A 24,566-nucleotide genomic window follows, 5' to 3' on the forward strand; every position below is an offset into this window, starting at 1 on the left:
CTAAATAAGATACACCCTTAGTTTTCAAGGAGGTTACAACCCAGTGAGAAAGGCTGGTATGTGGATGATGCAAAATAAGGGGATCCAATGGGAGGATAAATCAACCCTAACCAGGGAGGCCAAGTGGTGTTTCTCGGGCAGCGTTGACTTAGGGATTGTGGCAGGTTTCTGCTCACCACTCCCCATGTCCATCTCCCAGAAGCCAATTTTCTTTCCACCAAATCTTGGGAATCTGTAGTTTTCATGAAAAAGTCTACTTTAAGAGACTTGCACAGTTGAAATAAGTTGATACTTTGCCACTCATTGAGGTTCAAGGCCTTTTCTCCATTACCACTGTCTTTATTCTTTACTGCTCACTCATATAATAAACAATAATATTACTAACCAGTAGGTAAAGTCATATCAAGCATCCCCAAGTAGCTAAAAATTATATTCAACCATTCAATCATTTTGTATTGACTAAATGATTCTTGCCCTGAGGTTTATCTTCATGTCTCATAAATATTAGTTATAGTAATTGGCAGCTTTATTGCCAAACTCCTGAGTTTATCTTTGGTCATTTCCCTGCTATGGACTTGAGTGAGCTAATCATTCAGAGAAGAGGACTCCTTCAAAATAGGGGAAGTATGTGACATCTTGCCTTTCCCTTCAAAATTTCAACAACTCTGAGTATAACGTTATATGTCTCTCTCTTTCTCCCCAAAAAAGAATAAGTGTGAGTCAAAGCCATAGTCTTCAAGCTGGAGGTGAATTCATCTCCAAACTTAGGTCTATACTACTCAGAGTATTCCAACTAGTAGTCAACAGAGGGGAAGTAAGCCTTTTAGGGTTGATATGATTTTTCATTTGCAATCTGATTACCATAATTAGAGCAGAACTCACATATAGTTTGCAAAAGTTGTTGGTAAAGTTCTGTGGACCCCCAGCGATTGCCTTCTTGCCTCATGCTATTTCTCCCATGTTCTGAGACATAAGGCAGCGAGTAGAGGGTCAGCTCACTCAAACATTAAATTCCGTGAAGAGTAGAAACAAAAACTGGTAATGATACGGGTGCATGCTCTTTCTTTTACTTCTGTCTCAATTTATACTGTTCAAGTAGATCTCTTTGTATCTACAGACACCCAATCTAGTGCTTTTTTTTTTTTTTACATCCCTGGCATTTACGCTGGAGCTGTGTCCTTGGGCAATACACATCACAGGATTTCATCTATACTACATTTCTATGAGTTCTCTTTTTTGTGTGTGGTAAATGTAGACTTACCTAAGTTTGTTGCAGCCCTAGGACACCATGCATAGACCGACATTTTAGTAACCTATAACATCCAACCAATCCAGGTAAGAGTTGGGAATTGCTGATTGAAATATACCGTGCAATCAACACATTAATTACACTGTCTACTATATTGACTTTCCATTTAATCCAATTTGGGAGTATAATTACTATGAAATAATTCTTGATTGTTGTTATAATTATCATATAAAATATTGATCATGCTTATTATTTCCTTTTAGGTCACCAGTCTCTTCAGAAGATCATGGTAAGAATCATCTGTCTTATTTATACCAATTCAGGATTAAAACTTAACCCCTGGTCTTTGCAGTTCATTGTCAGAGCAAATAATTGTTTAAGAAAATGTCTCTAAGATGTTGGCTTTGTGGTTTTCGAATGTGAAATGTCAAACACTTTTAAAAACTTAAATCACCCTAGCTGAATTTGATATCTTTCGAATCTGTTCCAACCAGTCTGGTTGACAAATATCGTGAAGCCTTAATTTATTCTGCCTGATTTCAGTCCCATCAGCAGAAACTTTTTGTGGTTTTGGGCTAGTCGTATAATTTTTATGACTCAGATTTTTATCCTTCAAATGAGAGTTTATGGTAGGTATTCCCTACAGTGCCTTCCAGATTGGACACTGGGATCATGTTCCAATCACTCATTTGCAAAGAGCACTGTAAGTCTGAAAGGAAGGCAAGCAGTCAGTGGTATTTGTTGTTATCCAGTTGAGATGAATTGGTTGCATTTTAAGTTACAGCTATTTCACTCAAAAGAGAAAATATCTTATTTTGTTCCATCTCATCTTTGGAATTGTTCATTTATCCAATCAGTCACAAAAATGTTAAGTGGCTACAATGAGTCAGTTGTGCTATATAGTTGTTTTACAAATATGCTATGTGGAACTTTGGTTTGGGGCCCCTTTGTATCTTACTTGGACTTTGGAAATTCTCTCATAGTTGGTATCCATACCTCTAGATTTCTTTTCCCTAGATCACTGTATACCTGGCTGGCACCAACATGATTGCTCTATAGTAAAAATCTACTCCTATTGCCTTTAGAATGAAATCTTTCCAGCCAACCAATAATTGTGTTCAGCTTTTCAATATTGTATTTTAACATGGACTAGCAAGCACTAAATAATGGAATATTTGTCTTCATTTACCATCTTTTCCCTTCTACCCATGATCTGTTTTCCAGCCATGTGACACTACATCTAATTCTACATCTAATTTCTGGAGCTCACCATCTTTTCCGCATCTCGCTGCTTTTATCCATACTGTTCTCTCTGACAGGAGGCTACTTCTTTTGCCACACAGACAGTTTCTACACACCTTACCTCATCCTCTGTGAGGGCTTGCTGATCTGCTTATCATTGTGCCAAATATTTTTCTACATTTAGGGCTTAATGCACAAATTTCATGCTTTATTTACCTGTTTTCCCTATTCGACTGTGAGTTCTTTGATATAGTTTCCAACGAATAGCAAACAATGAAAAAGTTTATTAAATGAATGAATTAAGAAAAGGGAGAAGGAGTTTTAGGCTGGCCTCTTCTACTGCTGCATTGTGAAATCTGACTGAACACTGGAACGAAGTTGTATTATTCTCTCTGAAGAATCATAGGGAAAATTATGTTCAAGCCCATTAAGTCAGAATTAGGCAGTCGATCACCTAATGGCAACCTGCTATTATGTGCTATTTTGCTGACTGCTGCTGGTATTACTAGGTGTTTGCACATTTATGTAGGCCCTTGGGCTTCCATGTTCCCATTATAAACTAGAAGCTTGTGTTTGGTTTTTATTTTGAACTAGGATTCCCTTTAATGATTTTTGGTTGTCTTTGCCTTCCTGTCTATAAGAATTTATTCCCCATTCAGACAAAAATGGTGGCTGAGGGAAACTTGTGAATTATAATTTGATAATCCACTAAGACTTCTTAAGTGGTTATGAAATAATAGGGGGCATATGTCAGGGTCCTTTGAAGTCCTAAAGGGTGACTACTGCCAAAAAGACTTGCTTGGAAGATTAAGAGCACGTCAGAATTGATTATTTTAAGAACCTTATATGTGATTAGTTGAAGAAACATTATTGATATTACAGGGCCATTATAATTTCATGGCTTCAAAAATTATTACATGTTCATACCTCTTAGTTTGTTTCTGTGACTTCCAAAAATAGTTCAGGTACATAACGCAAAATTATAGTGATGATTTACCTAATCTTATGTAATTGTTCATCATTTTCTAGCCCATATATTCTTGAAAAAAAATCTTTTTTCTTTATTGCCAGAATTTTCTGCCACTCAAAATGTGTTTCCTTCTGTTTATACATTTTTAAGAGCTCATATGTACTATGGCTAATATAAAACCCCTTGAATGTCATAGCATCAATCTTACATATTATTTGTACACAATAATGGCATTGCAATATACTTGTAAGAGAGGTGAGAAGTAGCAATTTTTCTTTCTCAAATTTATTGGTAGAAAATTTAAGGCGTGTTGGGCAAATGGATTGTGAAATTGGAATATAAAACCTATGTCTCTTGATTCTCTATTTTGTTTGCTTTCCTCAACTAGTCCTCCCTCTGTAATAACTAGTCACCTCGGCTCTAAGACAAGAACTTATTCTTGAAAAAATCTAATTTTGCCATGTCCAGTAACCCTGGTGTTTTTCTTTTCTTTTTTTTTTTTTTTTTTTGAGACGGAGTCTGGCTCTGTCGCCCGGGCTGGAGTACAGTGGCCGGATCTCAGCTCACTGCAGGCTCTGCCTCCCGGGTTCACGCCATTCTCCTGCCTCAGCCTCCCGAGTAGCTGGGACTACAGGCGCCCGCCACCTCGCCTGGCTAGTTTTTTTTTTGTATTTTTAGTAGAGACGAGGTTTCACTGTGTTAGCCAGGATGGTCTCGATCTCCTGACCTCGTGATCCGCCCATCTCGGCCTCCCAAAGTGCTGGGATTACAGGCTTGAGCCACCGCGCCCGGCCAATAGAGAGCTTGAATACAGTGGCTTTGTCATTGACCTTATCTTGTTTGTTTTGCTTTCCTTGTCTGTAAGATGGGGCTAATCAGAAACTGTGTACCTCATGGGATTGTATCAAGTTCAGTTGAGAAATCATTTGTTAAATCACTTTCTGATTTGTTAAAAGCACCCGAAACATAGTATTATTCTCTAGCATTCAGGCAGTAGAAGAGGAAGCACAGGTTTATCTGTGATGTTTGCTCGGGATTACGTCCCGCCCTTGAAAAGTTAAAAGAGGATGGGAGAGCATAACCATTTTTTTCATTTCCATTAAATTTTCTCTGGAAACCTTTTATTACATCGAGATGAGGAGGAGTAAAATGTTTAATACACCATGTAGCTTATAGTGCCAGAGTAAAGGCTCAGTTGATGATTAGATGTGTGGTCATATAGAATTGGCAACACAAGGTCTAAATGACACATAAACTGTTTCTATATTTATATAATAGCACATCAGGGTCACTAAGAATAAAGGCTAAATTGTATTGAGTGCTTATTATGCAGAAGCACTGTGCTGGCGTGCTCCAACCGCTTTATGTCCTTTCATCTTTCATAAATAACACTCTGTAGTCGATGCATCACCCCCAGTTTCACAGCTACAAAAGCAGGCTCAGAGTGCTTAAATAACTTGCTTAAGGTCACATAGCTAGTAGGTGAGAGAGTTAATTTTCAGACCCAATTCTAACAACCAAACTCTTAACTCTCTTTTATCCGCCATGTCCCTGGAAAACCAAAGACATGATTGAATGGAGAGAACTATGGAGATAATTCTTCCCCCCACCCCTCCAACAAGAGTATATTTACTACGGTGTAAGTTAATTTCTTTTTAATGACAAAACAAAGCAGAACGAAAATAACAACTTGTCCCTCCTGCTGGGAATGATTTGTCCCTGTAGAAAAAGTAAATACCAATGTCACATTTTCTCATAATTAGTTAACTGAGTGAAACTGAAGTTTCAGGGAAACCTGCCATGCTAAACCCCGGTGGGAACATTATGTTTTAATGCTACATCTGGAAGCTGGAGCCCCACTCCTTGTCAGAAGATAAGCTTGGCAGTGATTGATTGCACTATCCTCTGCGTTTCCCCTGTATTGAATGCCTATCACTTCATCATTTAAATTGCTCCTGGAGCCATCTCCTGGGCCCGGGCTGCTTCCCTGGCTCTGAGAACTCATCTTCTGTTCTGTCACCTTAGCCTGCTTATTTTACAGACTCCTTGGAATGCTGCCCTTACTGCTGCTACCTGTGCCAGCACACTCAGGGCAGGTCATCTTCCAACTAATGTCTGTTCATTTACAAAATAAAAGGCATGAGTTGCCTTTCAAAAGAAACTGCCAACAATCTGCTGCATGCCCCACTGGAACGTCTGAGGCAGGCATCCTTCTCCTGTCCTACCTCCTAGACCAGTTGTCAACTATGGCTGTCACATTCTAGGGCAGCTTTTTTTTGTTGCAACAGTAACATAGTGAACACGAATTACAGTAATGGCTATCTGGAAATAAGATTGTCACAACCACAATCGCCAGTGTAAAGTGTTCAAGAATGAATCCACTGTCAGGCTTGGAGTCGGCTGTCCTTGGCAGTAGGTTACTGATACAGTTTGGCTGTGTCCCCACCCAAATTTCATCTTGAATTGTAGTAATCCCCATGTGTCAAGGATGGGGCCAGGTGGAGATAATTGAATCGTGGGGCAGTTTCCCCCATACTGTTTTTGTGATAGTGAATAAGTCTCATGAGATCTGATGGTTTTGTAAATGGGAGTTCCCCTGCACAAGCTCTCTCTTGCCTGCCACCATGTAAGATGTCCCTTTGTTCTTCCTTCATTTTCCGCCATGATTGTGAGGCCTCCCTGGCCATGTGGAACTGTGAGTCCATTAAACCTCTTTCCTTTATAAATTATGCAGTCTCAAGTATGTCTTTAATAGCAGCATGAGAATGGATTAATATAGTTATGCAATGAAACACACTGTGGCATGGCCCAAACTCTTTGAGGCATCAATGGCTATACCTCATCATTCACTTTTCTTTCATGTATATTACTGAAATAGATACTATTCATAAAATATATAAAATATTATCTGCTCAGTTTAAATAATAAGCAAAAGGACCTACTGTGTACTTGGCCCTCAGACTAAGAAGTAAAACATTTGTAGGAATTTGGGAGCTTCATGTCATTTGCTTTCCTAATTATGTCCCCTTCCTTCTCCTTTAGAAATAACTACTATTCTGCCTTTTTGTTAATTGTGTGCTTGTTTCTTCTTATTGTTTTACTACATGTATGTGTATCTTACATATGAATGTATATGTGGATATATAACTCATATATGTATTCCCATATGTGTATATATGTGTGTGTATATGTAGTTTTACATATTTTGAATTTGTACAAATTGACTCATGTTGTGATTTCTTTTATTCGAAAGAATATTTTTTTGTGATTCATCCTTATGGATGAGTGCCATATGCGTTTCATCAATAGTTCATGTTGTATACTACTCTATTGTATGAATATATAACAATTTATATATCCAATCTGCTAATGAATATTTACATAAATAACAGGTTTCTTGGGGTTTTGTTTTTGTTTTGCTATTGCAAACAATATCACTATGAACATTCTCTTCTTTGTAACTCTTTCTGTTATACATGTGCTTAAGCCTGGGAATAGCTTAAGTTAAGTGGTAGATTATAAACATATTTAACTTATAGCATTATAACAAATTGTTTTGCAAAGTGATCATTCTAATATACACTCCCAACCTCGGTGGATAAGAGTTCCCATTGATCTACATCCTATCCCATACTTGAAATTAACTAATTTAAAAATGGTTGCTAGTCTTGTGAAAGTATGAAATGGCATCTAATTTGTAATCAATGATTACATATGAGATCAAACATCTTTTCATATAGGACATTTGTGTTTACTCTTCTATGAAAGGTCTTTTTATATCTTTTACTCACTCTTCCCCACATGGTTGGTTGTGTTCTTAATGATTTATGAAGTTTTTTATGTATTCTAGGTAAAAATTGTTTTGTCGCCTATATGTGTTGCCAATTTTGTCCAGTTTGTGGTTTATCTGTTTGAGCTCTTTTTGATGTCATCTGATGAATTGATGGATATTCTTTATTTTACTGTAGTAAAATTATTGTTTTTCTATGGTTTATGCCTTTGGTATTTTTAAAAGAAATCTTTCAAAGTATAATCATAAAGATATTATCTCATAAAATTTTTAGAGTGCTTTCTTTCATCTTTAATAACTTGGAATTGATTTTTGTGGTTTGGTAAGACGTAAAGGTCAAATTTTATTTTGATTGTGTTCATATACATAACCAGCTATTTCATTATCACTTATTTTCTGTACTAACTTGCAAAGCTTGTTGTCTCCCTGTAAATGTGAGTCTCCAGGTTTTATTTTCTGTTATATTGATGAATATATCTATCCCTGTACTATTGTTTTGGTTGTTATAACTTTGGTATGAGTTCTGGTATCTGTTGGAGGATATATCCTATAATTTGTTCTTCAGGAGTGACTTGGTTTATAATTTTTTCCTGTTTCATATGAATTATAAAATTAGTTTATCAAGGTTTGTGTTGAAATTTTTATGAAAATTGCATGAATCTATAAATTATTATAAAGAAAATTGATATTTTTATGATAGTGCATCTTTCTATTTATTCCAAGCTACATCTCTTTACATTTAATTGGCTTTTTAAAATGGCTATGAATAGAGTTTTATAATTTCCTTCATGAATGGTTTAGTCATTTTTGTGTTAAATATATTCCTAGGTACTTTATATTTTTAGTGACAATTTGTATGTTGTATTTTTAAAATTATATTTTCTAAGTGGTCTTTGCTGGCATATTGAAATGCAGTTGAATTTTAAAATCTTGTTTCTTTATCAATATTCCTGCTAAAAGTTTTAAATTCATAAATTTTATCTCAAGGGTGTTTTTGTGGGAAGAGAATTCTATATAGGCAATCTCATCTACAAAGAATTTTGTTTTGTCCTTTCCAATCATTATGCTTTGTATACATATTTCTGGCACTTTCTGCACTGGTTAAAAACTTCAGTGCAGTATTGACTAGTAATAGAGATAGCATCATTAACTTTTTCCTGAATTCAAAGTGGATGCATCCAGAAGTCACAATTAAGTAAGAAGTTCACTGCCAGGTGGTCATGATGCAGGTAGCAGTACTTGTTTAGTGGATATTTCTTATAAGGATATTTTTCTTCACTCTAATTTGTTAAATTCAACAGATGTTGAATTTTATTGAATACTCTTTTCTTCATCTTTAGAGATGACTTTTTTTTTCCTTTGGTCTGTTAATATGGTGCATTTTACTACTTGAATTTTAAATAGAAATCAATATCATATTTATGAGAAGAACTCAAATTGGTTATAATATTTACTGCCTTTATACATTGCTAGATTTGATTTGCTAATATTTTGTTTAGATATTTATGTCCATGTTCATAAGTGTGATTAGTCTTTAATTTTGCTTTCTATTATGTAGTATGTATATGATATTTGTAGCTTAAAATGAATTAGGAAGGATTTTCTCTTTTTATAATCTCTGGAAGACTTTGTATAATACTTGAGTTACTGGAATATCTCGTATATACTACTATTATTCTCATTTTACAGAGGAGAAAACTAGGGTACAAACTGATTAAATGATTTGTCCAAGGCCACATGCCTATTGAGTAAAAGGTAGAAGTAGGATGTGAACTCAGGTGATCTGGATCCAGATCCTTTCCCAACCATTTCTCTGTACTGCCTGTCAATAGCATTGCTGAAATTTGAGCTCATGTAATAGGAGATAATGATTTTGTTTGTTAAATAAAGACCGCATAATTGTATGAGGCCTTTTTACTGGGTAGAAAGTGATTATTAAAGATGGGAATTTTTTATTCATATAAGTAAGAAAAACCCTTGACACAGAAAAACAATTCAAAGATATATTTTGGATCCACTTCTTATAGCCCCATACTTCATAATCAAGAAAATAGGGATCCAATCTCCTGTCAGTAACACTCATTTTTTTAAAAGGTAGAATTCTCAAAAGGTAGCTGTTCCCTTGAAGAGATTTTCACAAGTAGGAAGATAATTATTATGACTATGATGAATATGAGTAAAGAAGATTAAGAAAGTTAGATACTGGCTGGGTGCCATGGCTCACACCTGTAATCCTAGCACTTTGGGAGGCCGAGGCAGGCGGATCACCTGAGGTCAGGAGTTTGAGACCAGCCTGGCCAACATGGTGAAACCCCGCCTCTGCTAAAAATACAAAAATAAGTCCGACATGGTGGCACATGCCTGTAATCCCAGCTGCTTGGAAGGCTGAGGGAAGAGAAGTGTTTGAACCCAGGAGGCAGAGGTTGCAGAGAGCTGAGATCGTGCCACTGTACTCTAGCCTGGGCTACAGAGCAAGACTGCATCTAAAAAAAAGGAAACTTGACTGATGTTATAGATGGAAATATGTGCAGATCTTTAATTGCATTAATTGCATTATAGTAAGTTCTAGGAAGAACTTACTATATTGACCGTCACAGTACGTCACTTTGCAATGACTTTGGGCTATCATTAATGTAAAGTTGCTGAAGTGTCCTTTTTTTGCCCCATATCAGATTTTTCCTATAGAATCCTCCTTGACTTTCTAATTAGATTTGAACGTTTTAGTGCTCATTTTTTAGGCTCTTTCTCTTCCTGGTTTAGCTCATGTTGCTTTAGAGCTTTAGAGAATTACTTCTGCTCTGCTTGCGGGACCCTCTCTAGACCTCGCCTTTCTTGTCTTTATTCAGCCATAAGGTTTTGATCACTTCCTACCATCTCTCTGGCAGGCACCTTCATTGTCCTTCATTCAGATCTCACCTCAGTGCTCATTAATTTCCGTGTCTTGGAACCACCTCCACAGATACTAAGGATAAACAAAGATGAATTTTCCTGACAACTTAAATGCCCATGATTTCTCCTTCCTTATTGCCTACTTTTTTTTTTTTTTTTTGAGTGTGTTCCAATTTTCTTTCCTCATGGGTAATGTTGCTTTTCTTATTTGACTATAAACTCAATGAATAGAGACATTGCCTTATTCTGTGCTGTGCCCTGGCACAGGACTGATTCTCTCTATACAAATCTTACTGTTAAATTTGCTGCAGTATGTGGTGTTGGCAAACAGAAACTTTCATTACAGATCTTTGAATCCCATTGCAGCCTCATTAATATTGTTCCCTCCTGTAGCAGATAGGTCACTCCTGGTCTTTTTCCAAAGAGATTCAGTTACTATGTGCTGAAAAGATGGCCTTTTGTGGTAGTCTCACTGGGTGTTCCCTATAGACTGTGTTTTGAAAGGAAAAAAATAAAAATGATAGCATATTTTTTCTTAGTTAGCCTGCTTTCACAAATCCTAGGAAAATAGATAATTCACTGCTGATTAAGAAAACAAAACAAAACAACCCCCCGCTCCGCCCAGGCTTTCCAAAATCTGGTTATATTGCTTTCTATGTGCCCTGACCTTACTATTATCTGTCATTTCCCTTTACTACATCTCATTATTGATTGTAACCATATAATCCTTTTGATTGTTTTGGTTTTTTTGGAATGCTTTGTTTGTGATAATTATCTAGTTGTCTTTTGAAGGTTGATTGTAAGTGGCAGGAGGAGATGAGGGAATACTCTTTTTGTTTGTTTGTTTGTTTTTGTTTTGTTTTGTTTTGTTTTGAGACAAAGTCTCCCTCTGTCACCCAGGCTGGAGTGCAGTGGCACAATCTTGGCTCACTGCAGCCTCCGTCTCACAAGTTCAAGCCATTCTTCTGTCTCAGCCATCTGAGTAGCTGGGATTACAGGCATGCACCACCATGCCCAGGTAATTTTTTGTCTTTTTAGTGGTTTCACCATGTTGGTCAGCCTGGTTTCCAACTCCTGACTTCAGACAATCCGCCTGCCTTGGCCTCCCAAAGTGCTGGGATTACAGGCGTGAGCCACCATGCCCAGCCAAGGGAATACTCTTTATTAAAATGTACCTACAACATTGCGTTGGATTGCTTTTGGGGTTATAGAAAACCCATCTTTTGAGATGGAGTTTCACTGTGCCACCCAAGCTGGAGTGCAGTGGCATAATCTCAGCTCACTTCTACCTTTGCCTCTCAGGTTCAAGTGATTCTCCTGCCTCAGCCTACCGAGCAGCTGGAATTACAGGCGTGTGCTACCATGCCCGGCTAATTTTTCTATTTTTACTAGAGATGAGGTTTCACCATGTTGGACAGGCTGGTGTCGAACTCCTGACCTCATGTGATCCACCCGCCTCAGCCTCCCAAAGTTCTGGCATGACAGGCGTGAGCCACCATGCCCGGCCCCTAGTTTACTTTTAAGTGGAAGGATGAGAAGGGGCCATCAACCAAGGTGATGTGTCTGGAAACAAATGAAGCTATCATAGGTTTCATTTCCACAGATAAGTCAATACAGTATTTAGGAATTGAGAAATCTCTGGCTCTGGTCTTTGTGTAATATTCTATGATAGCAGAAACAGAAAATTGAATTGTGCCTATTGTTAAAAGTTACTGTGTTTATGATTTCTACTGCATGAAATTATATGATCTGGGTTATATTAACACCCAGTGAAACCAAGGGGCTGGGTTGGTACACTGAACGTTATTGTAATATAATTCTCATGTGAGGATAATTGTTACTATATTTGTTTTTAATTTGACTAGAAATCCTAATATTTAATCAAAAGTCTTTTCCTCTACCTAGAACTTGTTTTATCATTTTGGTGACCTCCTCTTGCAAAGAACTGGCTGGTGACTGGTTTCCCTGAGTTATGGACTTACCTTAAACGTATCTTATCATCGTTACCAGTTGCAAAATATTAGAATGTGTTGTCACTTTTTCAGTTGGTTCCTAGAAGGTTAGTCTTAGATATGTTACTTTAACCTGTATGCTGTAGTACTTTGAATGCATTTTTTGTTTGCATTTTTGTTTGCCCAGCCTGTCAATTATAGCTGCTTAGGCCTGGACTGTCCTGGATAAAGCTGTTAAAATATTCACCAGTCCAGCCATCTTACAAGCTAATTAAGTCGACTAAATGTTTCCTTGTTTTGCCAGACCCGTTATGTCAATCCTCAATTTCTGGGTTCATTTTGGGTGCCCTAAATCTTAGGATGTGACTTTCTTAGCATCCTGTAACATCCATTCCAGAGCAAGCACAGTTTCACATAATACTTATGAGAAGTTCGTTGCTGAAGCCTCTCCTTTACCTAGCAGAGCAACTTGATTTTCTACAACTTTCCTCATCAGAGCCAGAAAAGTATGGGATATGGAGACTACTAAAACTACATCCCTTTGGCCTGACCAGGGAAATACTGGGAAGGAAGGACCTGGTATTACTACCTAATGACTCCGTAGTATGGTGTGACAGTCTATGCAACCAGATAAGCCGGCAATATAGCACCCTGCTAAAGAGACGGGCTTTCTCATATCTCATAAATATTTCACATCCTGGGTCTACATGCTGGTTTTATTCCATATTAGCCATGTGGTCTTGAGCAAATTACTTAATGTCATTAAACCTCAATTTCTTCATCCTGAAAACAAGGATGATAATAATAAGAGTACATGTCTAATAGGCTTATTGTGAGGATTAAATTAGATAATATAGGCAAAGACCTAGCACACAGTTTGCTTACAGACGTTAACGAAAGAAAGAGACAGGAAGAGAGGAAATGTGCAAGAGAGAGTGAGAGTAACCATCAATGTCAGAGAGCCAAAATGGGCATATAGATTTTTTTATAAATAGACCTCGTATGTCTCCTTTGCGTTGGCTTTTGGGATGATTAAAGCCTATTGTTCTCTAGGATTACTTGAAATACACATTTCCTGCAGGGTACAGCCCAATGGACACAGAATGACTTGTGTATTCGTTCATCTATTCTCACGTTGCTATAAAGAATTACTTGAGATGGGGTAATTTATAAAGAAAAGAGGTTTTGTTGGCTCATGGTTCCACAGGCTATACACGACGCATGGATGGGGAGGCCTCAGGAAAGTTACAATCATGGCGGAAGGCGAAGGGGAAGCAGGCACATCCTACATGGCTGGAGCAGGAGGAAGAGAAAACAGAGGGGGAGGTGCCACATACTTTTAAACAACCAGATCTCGTGAAAATTCACTCACTATCATGAGAACACCGAGGGGGAGATCCACACCCATGATCCAATCACCTCCCATCAGACCCCACCTCCAAGACTGGGGATTACAATTCAGCATGAGGTTAGGTGGGGACACAGATCCAAACCGTATCAACTTGTATCATTCTGAGGAATTGTCACTTTAACATGGGTGGTAGGGTTGGCAATTGCAAAAGCCGTGGTTTGGAGTTGCTTGCATCAGGCCTGGGTTTCTCCCTGGAGCCGGCTGAGCTTGGCTGCCTTCTAAGGCCTCTTCTGCTCCCGACTCTTACAGGCTTCTGAGCCAGGAGAGAACACTGAGCAATGAAGCACAGGAGGAAAAATGAAAAACGCCACCTTTCATTTTTGGAAAGTATTTTGGAGATACCTGTGCCCTGCTGTCTAAGGAGTTCCTGTAGGGATTTGTGCTTATGAATTCCAGTAGATTGTTTTTGTTTGGGATGACAAATGGGGTTTCTATTGCTACACCTTGCCACACACCCGCTTTTTGAAAAACACTAAAATCCACTTTTCAAGTGTATAAATACTGCAGGCAGGCAGCTTCCACATTCTTTGGCAAGGGGACAAAATGTTATTTAATAATGCAGGTTCCAGCTTTTCTCCTGACAATGCAAAGTCCCAATAATTATTGAAAAGGGAATTTGAAATCTTCCAGAATCCACTCAGTTTTCTTCGTCTGATGATATTTCCATCCTGTCACCCTCACTAGTGAAGACAATTGTTTCAGCCATTGAGGAAAAAAAAAAAAAAAGAGGTATTTTATAAGACTGCAAGAAAGTCATTTAAACCATGGCTATTTCTGTTAACTGTTAACTGTTTGCTTTGTTTCTCTGACCGTGTGCCTCTCTAGTCACCCTATCTTCCTTAACTATCCTGTGGGCTTTTTCCCATTCTCAGAAAGCATGGTCTACCCAAAGCCATTCTTCAAGCATCTGATTTCCCAGCTGTCTTTCTGCTATATATTTAAACTCCTAGTTCTCTTTGGGGGAGAGGGTGGCAGACTTTTGTGAGGATATAGTCTGAATGAAGTCTCCGAGTGATTTTTATTGATGTTATAGGGGTGGGAGGTAGGGGAGAGAAGGGAGAGTCTTTGGCCTCACACTACCCTCTGAGTCCTGCATGGGGTTCTCTCAGCCATCTCGTTTTCACGATTTTCCTGACACACTCCTCCCTGACACTATTTCAGAGGTCCCTGTTATCAAATGGAAGTGCTTCTTGTGTCTCTCTTCATTCTGCTAAGCTGCATGTTCTCTATAGAAATCTCTACCCCCAGCTTTTCTGCCAATGCAAATCTTCCTTTTTGGAAAATTTCTTTTACCTTCTCTAGGAAATCATTCTCTACATCACTCTATTTCTTTAGCAATCAGGGACTACGTTTGGATGTGTAGGTATACATGTATTAAGTTTCTAGATATTCTTTTTCTTCTTAAGACTATAAGAATTCCTATGAAGAATGAAGGTTTAGTCTTGATTTCATTTCCCTTCTCATCAACTGGACAATAACAATCTGATCTTTAATAAATAAAATTGAAGACTTACTGATACACTGAAGCCTATTCTATCTCAAGTTAATATTTTATGTCTTAGCGTGCTTCAGAAGTAACCATTTATATAAGAATTCTTCTAAGGCCTGATGTTGCTTGATCATTAGCATGATATAGTGAAAGTTAAGATTTATTTTTACTTTTCTGAAATAAAATGCTTAATTTTTATATTCTTCCAAGTAATATCTGTCATATTCTTATATGGGGGAAGATTCAAAGTTAGTGTTTTATTATAACCTCGTAGAAGTGGGTCTAGGGGAGGGATAGCATTAGGAGAAATACCTAATGTAGTCGATGGGTTAGTGGGTGCAGCAAACCATCGTGGCACGTGTATACCTATGTAACAAACCTGCACATTCTGCACATGTATCCCAGAACTTAAAGTATAATAAAAAGATTAATAAATAAATAATGCAAATAATCTGTATTTACAATAATAAGTGAGGGTATGCTCTTGACATTTTATTTATTTTTTAAGTGTACGCTTTTGCCATATGTGCATTTTGCTGGTATGTCCCTGAACATGACCTTTGCTAAATTAACTCCTTCCCAACTTTACTTTTGTTCCAATGAGGGGTGTTTAGCTATTCTTCTTTTTGGTTTAAAAGGCCTTTGTCTTACAGAGTGGTCAGTGTGCTGCTAGGCACTGAGAAGAAATGTAATGTGCATCCTAATGACTGGATGACTCATAAGCTTATAATCTTTTTGAGCTCTAGTACCTACTCAACTGTACTTGACTTCTGACCTTAAACACCATTTTCCAAGCAGTCTTGATGTTTGGTTAAAACCAGGAACCGGCCGGGCGCGGTGGCTCAAGCCTGTAATCCCAGCACTTTGGGAGGCCGAGACGGGCGGATCACGAGGTCAGGAGATCGAGACCATCCTGGCGAACACGGTGAAACCCCGTCTCTACTAAAAAAATACAAAAAATTAGCCGGGCGAGATGGCGGGCGCCTGTAGTCCCAGCTACTCGGGAGGCTGAGGCGAGAGAATGGCGTAAACCCGGGAGGCGGAGCTTGCAGTGAGCTGAGATCCGGCCACTGCACTCCAGCCTGGGCGACAGAGCGAGACTCCGTCTCAACAAAAAAAAACCAAAAAAAAAACCAGGAACCATCCATTACTCTTAGGCCACATCAGACCTGCTTACAGATATCACTGGGTGAAACATGAGTACACTTGTTGACCCTCAGTTCCTTTCAGAGGCCTTGAAGGACACTGCTAAAACACATCCAGTGGATTTAGGGACCCTGATTGCAGGAAGAATGCCTGCCTGATGTTGAAGGGGTAAAGCCAAGGCCTGAAGTTCTCTCTGTGCTTCTCTGTAAAAGTCACCAGAGCTACAGGCCAGCAGCAGTTCTCTTTTACGTGACACCTTCCTCTCATCTGTGGGGATAATAAGGACTTTATTAGTGCTTCCATTTCTGTTACTCTCTCAAGATTATAGCGTTCTCATCCAAATGCCAGGAAAGTAAAATTAAACAAAGCTAGACAATCTAAACTCTCTCAACATTATAGGGATGAAAGACCTTCAGAGTACTAGAACTTCTTAAAAAAAGATCTCTTGCATTGCTACATCAGTTTCCAACACACATATTATTTCATTCAAATGTTAAGAAGGGGGAAATAGTGTTACTGTGTATTGTAATTATTTTAGGTTCAAGATGAAAATGCTTTACAAGGCCGGGTGCGGTGGCTCATGCCTGTTATCCCAGCACTTTGGGAGACCAAGGCCGGCAGATCACGAGGTCAGGAGATTGAGACCATCCTGGCTAACACGGTGAAACCGCGTCTCTACTCAAAATACAAAAAAATTAGCTGGGCGTTGTGGCGGGTGCCTGTAGTTCCAGCTACTCAGGAGGCTGAGGCAGGAGAATGGCGAGAACGCGGGAAGCAGAGCTTGCAGTGAGCCCAGATGGCCCCACTGCACTCCAGCCTGAGTGACAGAGCCAGACTCCGTCTTAAAAACAAAAAAAAGCAGGCCGGGCGCGGTGGCTCAAGCCTGTAATCCCAGCACTTTGGGAGGCCGAGATGGGCAGATCACGAGGTCAGGAGATTGAGACCATCCTGGCTAACACTGTGAAACCCCGTCTCTACTAAAAAATACAAAAAAAAAAAAAAAAAACTAGCCGGACGAGGTGGCGGGTGCCTGTAGTCCCAGCTACTCGGGAGGCTGAGGCAGGAGAATGGCGTGAACCCAGGAGGCGGAGCTTGCAGTGAGCTGAGATCTGGCCACTGCACTCCAGCCCCAGCGACAGAGTGAGACTCCGTCTCAAAAAAAAAAAAAAAAAAAAAAAGCAAGAAAAGAAAATGCTTTACAGATATGAAAACTCCTCCCTGGATTTTTTGCAAGCTTAATGTTTACCTAACAAAATAGTTAATAGGATTCTACAATATGGATATTAAAAACGAAGTTATATTTTTCTAGTTTTAAGGGAATAGCTGTATATTACTTTAGATGGTGGTACTACATAAAAAAATTGTTTTCTCATTACATCCAAAGGTAATTATATTAATTTATTGCTAGAGAAAAATTGATACTGAGTTATAGAGATTTTCCAGAAGGTATTTTAAGACCCGTTGCTGGTCCTTTGTGACTGGTGGCATGTATGTTACACAGCAGGCTGAAAGTGACATGCTGTGATTCTGGAAGAGTGTGAGCCCATTCGGCCTGTAACCCATGAGCTTGTTTTCACTAACCCAGTGCTCAAAGCAAATTAATTCATCCATGAAGTTTGCTTTAACACTTATTTAAGGGTTACTATCCATGTTCTAGGAAGTAACAAGTATCATTGCTAATATACAGCTCTGATTTGACTCATAAACATTTCTCATGAGATAGTTGCAGTGGTGTTTTGCTGTGTTTACTAGATGCATCTAATAAACACCATGAGGTTTACAAAGAGATCTGAAGATATTTGTGACCCCAAAATTGATTGCAAGGTATAGCAGGGGCCAGTAAAGTGAGTTTTCTTCCACTCCCTAAAAGGTCTTCCTCAATCCAGAGTTTAAAGTGTACTGAAATGATATCCGGCTGAATCACCAGGTCAAAAGGATCAACCAACTATTTATTAAGCACTTCATGTATTTTCTGTCCCATAGAGATTTCAGTGAAAGATATAGTATGGCTAAAACAAAGAGAAAATAATGTCCTCATGCTTATGACTTAATTACAGAAGTGGAACGTAGACATGTGAAACAGTTAAACAATTTCACAACAGCAGATAAGCAAATGGGATGCTTTGGGGAGACATCTGGTCCCTGTGCTGTTTATAGCCAATTCCAGCGGTGAATAAAGGAAGTGGAATGGACTGCTTTTGAAGGGAGCATATCCTGGTCCTCTGGCAGCAAGGTAGAGGTTTTCTGTCAGGAGGGAACACTAGATGGAGGTTGTTTGTTTTTTCTCCAAACAGAAATCTCTTCCATGCTAATAGGAGCTTTAAAAGGATTGCCACAGCAGATGGAAAGAGCCAATATATATTCATGCATTTAATTAGCAGGAATTAATTGAATTGGGGATTAATTCTGTCATTAGAGAGAAACAAAACCTATTTTTGTCTCCTATCTATGGTTACACACTCTAAGATGGATTTGGCACAGGTGGTGTTTGAATATAAGGCCACTGTAGAATTTAATGGCCTTTTGATGCCACTGATAGATTAATCCCAGGGATGATGAGAAGGTAGCCATGTGAGATGTGTGCTCTGCACCATGTTTCAGCAATGGAGGAGAAGCTGGTAGATGGAGTGTGAGGGGTATAAATCTAGAATTCAGTGAGTGTTTGAAGGAGGAAAAAGGGGAGGAGATTGAGAGAGTCTCTTCTCTCACATCTGATTTTCTTTTTCTTTTTTATTGAGCCAGAGTCTCCCTCTGTCACTCAGGCTAGAGTGCAGTGGCACGATCTTGGCTCACTGCAACCTCCGCCTTCCGGGTTCAAGCGATTCTCCTGTCTCATCCTTCTGAGTAGCTGAGACTACAGGCACCTGCCATCACACCTGGCTAATTTTTGTACTTTTAGCAGAGACTGGGTTGTACCACGTTGGCCAGGCTGGTCTCGATCTCCTGACCTCAGGTGATCCACCCGCCTCGGTCTCCCAAAGTGTTGGGATTACAGGTGTGAGCCACTGTGACTGAACACATCTGATTATTAATGAGAGATTAGGGACAGACTTGTCTAAGAATTTTTAAGTCAATCCAACAAGCACTGGTTGTCTTCTTAGTCTTTCCCCTGCTTTTGTTTTTTCTTCCTGCTCCAAAAAGCTGTTCCTCCAGAAAAGCGGTTTTCAGCTTTTTAAATTTTTCTTCCAAGATACTCATGACATAAACCAGATGACATTGTATGCATAACACATTCCCATAAGTGACATAGGTAACAAGACTGTGGGTCATAGTCCCTTCCCAACACTAACAAGTCAACACCAGCCCTCCAACTCAAAACACATCACAATTCAAATGTATGATGTGACAGTTTGTACTTTTCAAAAATAGCCATGGCATCTTCTCCCACCTACACACTCATCTTGAAATGTGACTCTGATGCTCTTTCCATTGAAATATGGGATCTGTGCTCTCTCCTTTCGTATGGGCAAATGTGGGACTTCAGCAGGAATGATACCTTGGGATTTCCAAGGCAAGGTGAGTTGATCACTGGGCTCTCTTGGGATTGTTGCTTTTGGAGCCCAGCCACCATCTTATGAGAAAGCCCAAGCAGCACACAGGAAGCCCAGGAATCCCACATGAGAGGAACCAAGAATCCCAGCCCATACCAGTACCTAGTTACTAGCCATATGTCTGATCATATTTAAAGTGGATCTTTCAGCTCTTAGTGGAGCAGCTCCAACTGCTGCCAGGTATAACAAAGACAAACTGTCTCTACAGAACCCTGCCCCAAATACAGATTTTTGAGCAAAAGAAATAATGGGTTTTAAGCCATATATTTAGCTATGCAATAATTGTTAGGCAGGAATCTAGACCCAATATGGCAGCGTTACCCGACGTAGCAGGCCTTTTGTTAAAGACTCCCTTCACCCTTGTACACACCCGCAGACTTACATGCGTCAGAGTTCTGGCTGGGCAACCATACTCCCCCATGACCTGCAGCTCACCTGCATTCCACAAGTTCGTAAATAGCAGTTTCGGTTGACAGTTTCCAAAGACCCCTTCCTCATGACCCTTACTCAACTCCTGCCCTAGTAGTTTCAAGACCCCCCAGGCCCTGTTTGCACAACCAGCTTCCCTACCTCTCAGGCTATAAGAAGCCCCTACCCTCCTCCCTCAGCGTGACTTCCTCGGCCCACGCCTTTGGACCGAGGAACCTCGCCCGCAAGCCCTAATAAAGGCTATTCTCACTGCCATTTGCCGTGTGTCTTCGTTCCCGGTTCGGCTCCAGCCTCAGTCTACCTTTACAATAATAGTTGATACAGAATTGCATTTCATTAGAAGAATAATCTTAAATCTGTTCTAATATGTTAAAAACCTTCAGTATTTTAACTTTTATTATAACAAATAATTTGTCACATATCTTTTTACTGATTGTGAGAAGGTCTTCTAGGACTAGATGAAAAACAGAGGTCTTTACATATGTATATAATTCCTTCTTTTTCTCACCTTATCTTGGACTTATTCAGTATGCCTATGTAAAATAATATTGATTACAGTCATTTTTCTTGAGCTGCTTCCCATTTATGCCTCATTAGCATAATTCACAGTGGTCATCCATACCAGCAAATGTGTGTTAGATTACCTTTGCTATGTTTAACGATTATACTAAATTTCATTTTTTGTGTGTGAACTAAGCCTTCACAGTTTGTTGCTCATGTATCATGGCTGGCTGCTCACAAAGTAGAAAAATTGGACAGAATGTTTCTGATAATGTAAATAGAGGAAAGTCTATGCAGAAATATGTATCTCAGAGAGTGAGCTATTAGGCAGCTATGGTATAAGCTATCTGGTAGCCACGCAAGAAGTAACGGATTGAATAAAGGCAAACTATGAAGACTTCAGTCATGATAAGATGGAGAATTATTTGTGTCATATTTGCCATGGATTGTGTCTCTGCTGGCACACACAAAAAGTTGGGACTTAAAACTGTAAATTTACTTTACCTTCATTTTGTATGTCATGCATTCATGCAACTTTTTCCGGGGGTTATTTATTTTCATTTTTGGCTGTCCTGCTCCAAGTTAAACAAAGGAGAAACAGCATTGTATAGTGGAAGAAACTCAGACTTGGGGAAGGGAGGCAGCAAGTAAATGAAACAAGAGTCCTTTATCTCTCAGCTGGATTGCTGACTAATCTGTGTGATCCTGCAAAGGTCAGTTCAGATCTCAAGCCCTACTTTCCTCATTTATGAAATGAAAGGTTAGACTAAGACCAAATACAGCTCTAGAAAGTAGAGTATTATTACTCCTCAAGAAAGAATTGAGGGTCATGACTCTTGCTTTGCACATGAAAATATTTAGGAGTAAAAGTTCACAGAACTTGGCAAAGCTAGATATATTTATGATTCTCAGTGAATCAACTGATGTTTTTCCCTACATCTCTACAAGCCGTTCTTTGTTTAGCAGTTTTTATATTTGCTTTTTTTTTTTCTTCTATAATTTTGGAAAAAAAGAGTTAGATGACTGCTACTACGGACAGGCAACAATTTGGTAATAGGACATTATTTTTTAAAACTAAAAAATAACTGAATATGAAAGATTAAACTTTTAAAAAACAGACGTTAAGTGCTCAGAGTTGTGATTCTATTTTGTAGTCAAATGCTGTACCCACTGGGCTGCACCCCCAGAGTTGTGATTCTATTTTGTATGTAACAATGTAGTTATTTCAGTTGCTTTATTGAGAATCACAAATATATATATGGCTTTGCCAAGTTCTGTATACTTTTTATTCCCCAGTATTTTCTTCTGCACAGCAATAATTACAACCTTAAGCCATCCCTTCAGAAGTAGTCATATGCCAAATTCTACCTTAGTCTAAAATAATTCTTTTTCTGTGTGATGGGGCTAAAAACATCAGTACTCCCTGCTGCTCTCGGCAGATGTCCAGGTACCTTAATGATTAGGTTCTCTGTACCTTGAGCTTATTTGCAAGACAGAGCCTCAAAAGAACTGCTTTTTTATTTTTCCACTGATAGAACTGGAGCTTGGTAAACTAACTTGCCCAAGGTCATAGCAGTTAGTGGCACTCACAGGACTTAAACACAGGAAGTCTGAATGTAGACTCAATTATGGCATATCCCTTCCTAATAATAAGCTGGATTTTGTTTTGTACTTCTTGCCAAAAATGTAACTCCATGATGACGTTTTGTGTTATACATTGCTGCCTTCTTACTGCCTCAAACAGGGCCTGGCATGGTGGGAACAGGTGGGGATCTTAGACTGTTCCTGCTGCTAGGACAAAATATCTTAGACTGGATCATGTATAAATAATAGAAATTTATTTCTCATGGTTGTGGATTCTGGGAAGACCAAGATCAAGGTGCTAGCAAATTGCTCTGTTTCAAAGATGGCAAGCTCTTGCTGCATCCTCGCATAATGGGAAAGCGAATAGAAATGAAGACTGTGTCCTCACATGGTGGAAGAGAGAGAAAGTCCAGGCAACTCTCTCAAGGCTCTTTTAGAAGGGCGTTGATTTCCTTCATGAGGGTGAAGTCTTCGTGACTTAATCACTTCCTAAAAGGCCCCGCCTCTTAATACCACACTGGGGATTAAGTTTCAACGTGAATTTTGGAGGGATACAAACATTCAAATCACAGCAGCTGTCTTCTCCCTTTCCTGATTCCACATGATAGAAGCCATCTCTTCCTTCTGCACATGGATGTCTGAGCATATCCAGACTCTTGGGAGCCCAGGCTTAAGAGAGGCTGTGAGAAGGAAGATGGCAGTTCCTTCCTGAAAGTCTTGACTTCTTAGTCCCAGCTTTCTGTCTCGGTATGTGTACTGAACAACAATTTATTTGAAGGTACAGCATAGAAGGAAAAATAAACCATTTCCTATGAAGTAATGATTCAACTTCTAACCTGTACAAATGAAAAATTTCTCAGTTCCCTATCCCCTTACATTCCTGTCTTCATAAATTTCTGTGATTTAATTTTCCAGGAAACTTATTATTCACATACTTAACAACTTTTATGTCCATTAGCAACTTGACTTTCCCTGCTTCTTTGAATTTTGGAGCATTGTTTCCTTAGTATGAAGGAGTTTTGAGAAAGGCAAGAAGACAAGCTCAGAGCTCAAGAAACTATGAAGAATAATATTGTAATCACAACAACTCGTTATTTGTTTTTAAGCTCAATCCTTCAGAAGGTTATTATCTGGAGTTGAATAATAATAGATTCAGGCTCTTTTTATGTGGAAGAAGTCTTCAACAACAGTGTTCATAGGGAAGGACATTAATCAGGAGAGAGAAGTGAGCCTTGTTTCTAATAATGTTTGCATAATAGCTACCCTTGGGTGTATTGCTTGACTTAAAATAAATATTCATGCTTTCCACATCCAGTACAATTGGAAATTATTCGTGGTTATGATTCTGTCATATGATCTTCTACCTATTCAAGGGGACTTCAAACTGGGAGGCTGTTGGAAACCAATAAACATAAATAACAATGCTTGTGAATGATATGGGGTAGAAGTTGAAAGAGGCTGTAGTGTTGGCTATGGGGAGAAAAGGAGCGAAGAGTGGGAACTTAACTGTTTCCAGAGGGGGAGAAGCAGACTCACACTGACATGCTTAAGGACATTTATATGCTCTCCTGGTTTGCTTTTAGCTCTTGAATAGCTTCTCATCACCAGGAGAATAAAATTTAAGTGCCTTATCTTGGTGTCAGACTCACTCCCTGGAGTGGTTCCTGTGAAACCTTGGATCGTGTTACCTGAGACTACTCTCCACCTCAGATGTGACAACACAAAGCTCTTTGCAGATTCCCTCAGACACTATGACTTACCATTATCTCTTTGTTCACATCCTTCCTTCATCTTGCAAGGATTTTTCAAACCTTCTTTGTTAATTAATCTATGTATCATAGAAGGGTCAGCTTAAACTTCACCTGCTTCAGCAAGCCGTCTATGAACTCCACACCTAGTCAAGATTTTTACCCAGACTGTCCTATTTTTATTGACTTATATATTTAGTGATCCTTAAATAGCCTTTGTCCTGGGGAGTTTTTTCATCATCTTGCTTTATTGCTTACATGTACCAAATTTTATTACATACATGCTTTCAGTTAATTAATTCATTTTTCTTTCCTTTTCTGTTTCCTTTCTCCTTTCTCTGTTTTTTTCTCTCTCTTTTTATTAACTTTTAAATTCTGACAAATGTTTCAATACAGTCTTGAGAACATAGGCTATTTTGTTGTTGTCTTTTTTTTTTTTGTTGGTTGGTTGGTTTTGAGACAGAGTCTTGCTCTGTGGCTCAGGCTGGAGTGCAGTGGCATAATCTCGGCTCACTGCAACCTCCGCCTACCAGATTCAAGCAATTCTCTGCCTTGGCCTCCTGTGTAGCTGGGATTATGGGTGCCCACCACCACACCTGGCTAATTTATTTTTAT

The 24,566-nt window shown here is 38.9% G+C and overlaps 1 protein-coding gene across 2 annotated transcripts in view; it reads left to right on the forward strand.

Moving 5' to 3' along the window:
• DGKI (diacylglycerol kinase iota) overlaps window positions 1-24,566 on the forward strand; it is a 312,556-nt gene that overhangs the window by 258,051 nt on the left and 29,939 nt on the right. For both annotated transcript variants that reach the window (XM_033193175.1, XM_033193176.1), the window contains one exon: window positions 1,513-1,538. In XM_033193175.1, the coding sequence (XP_033049066.1) occupies window positions 1,513-1,538 (26 nt within the window). The remainder of the gene's footprint in view (window positions 1-1,512; window positions 1,539-24,566) is intronic.

The sequence above is a fragment of the Trachypithecus francoisi genome, unplaced genomic scaffold, assembly GCF_009764315.1.
Source record: "Trachypithecus francoisi isolate TF-2019V2 unplaced genomic scaffold, Tfra_2.0 Lachesis_group4, whole genome shotgun sequence".
Classification (NCBI taxonomy): domain Eukaryota; kingdom Metazoa; phylum Chordata; class Mammalia; order Primates; family Cercopithecidae; genus Trachypithecus; species Trachypithecus francoisi.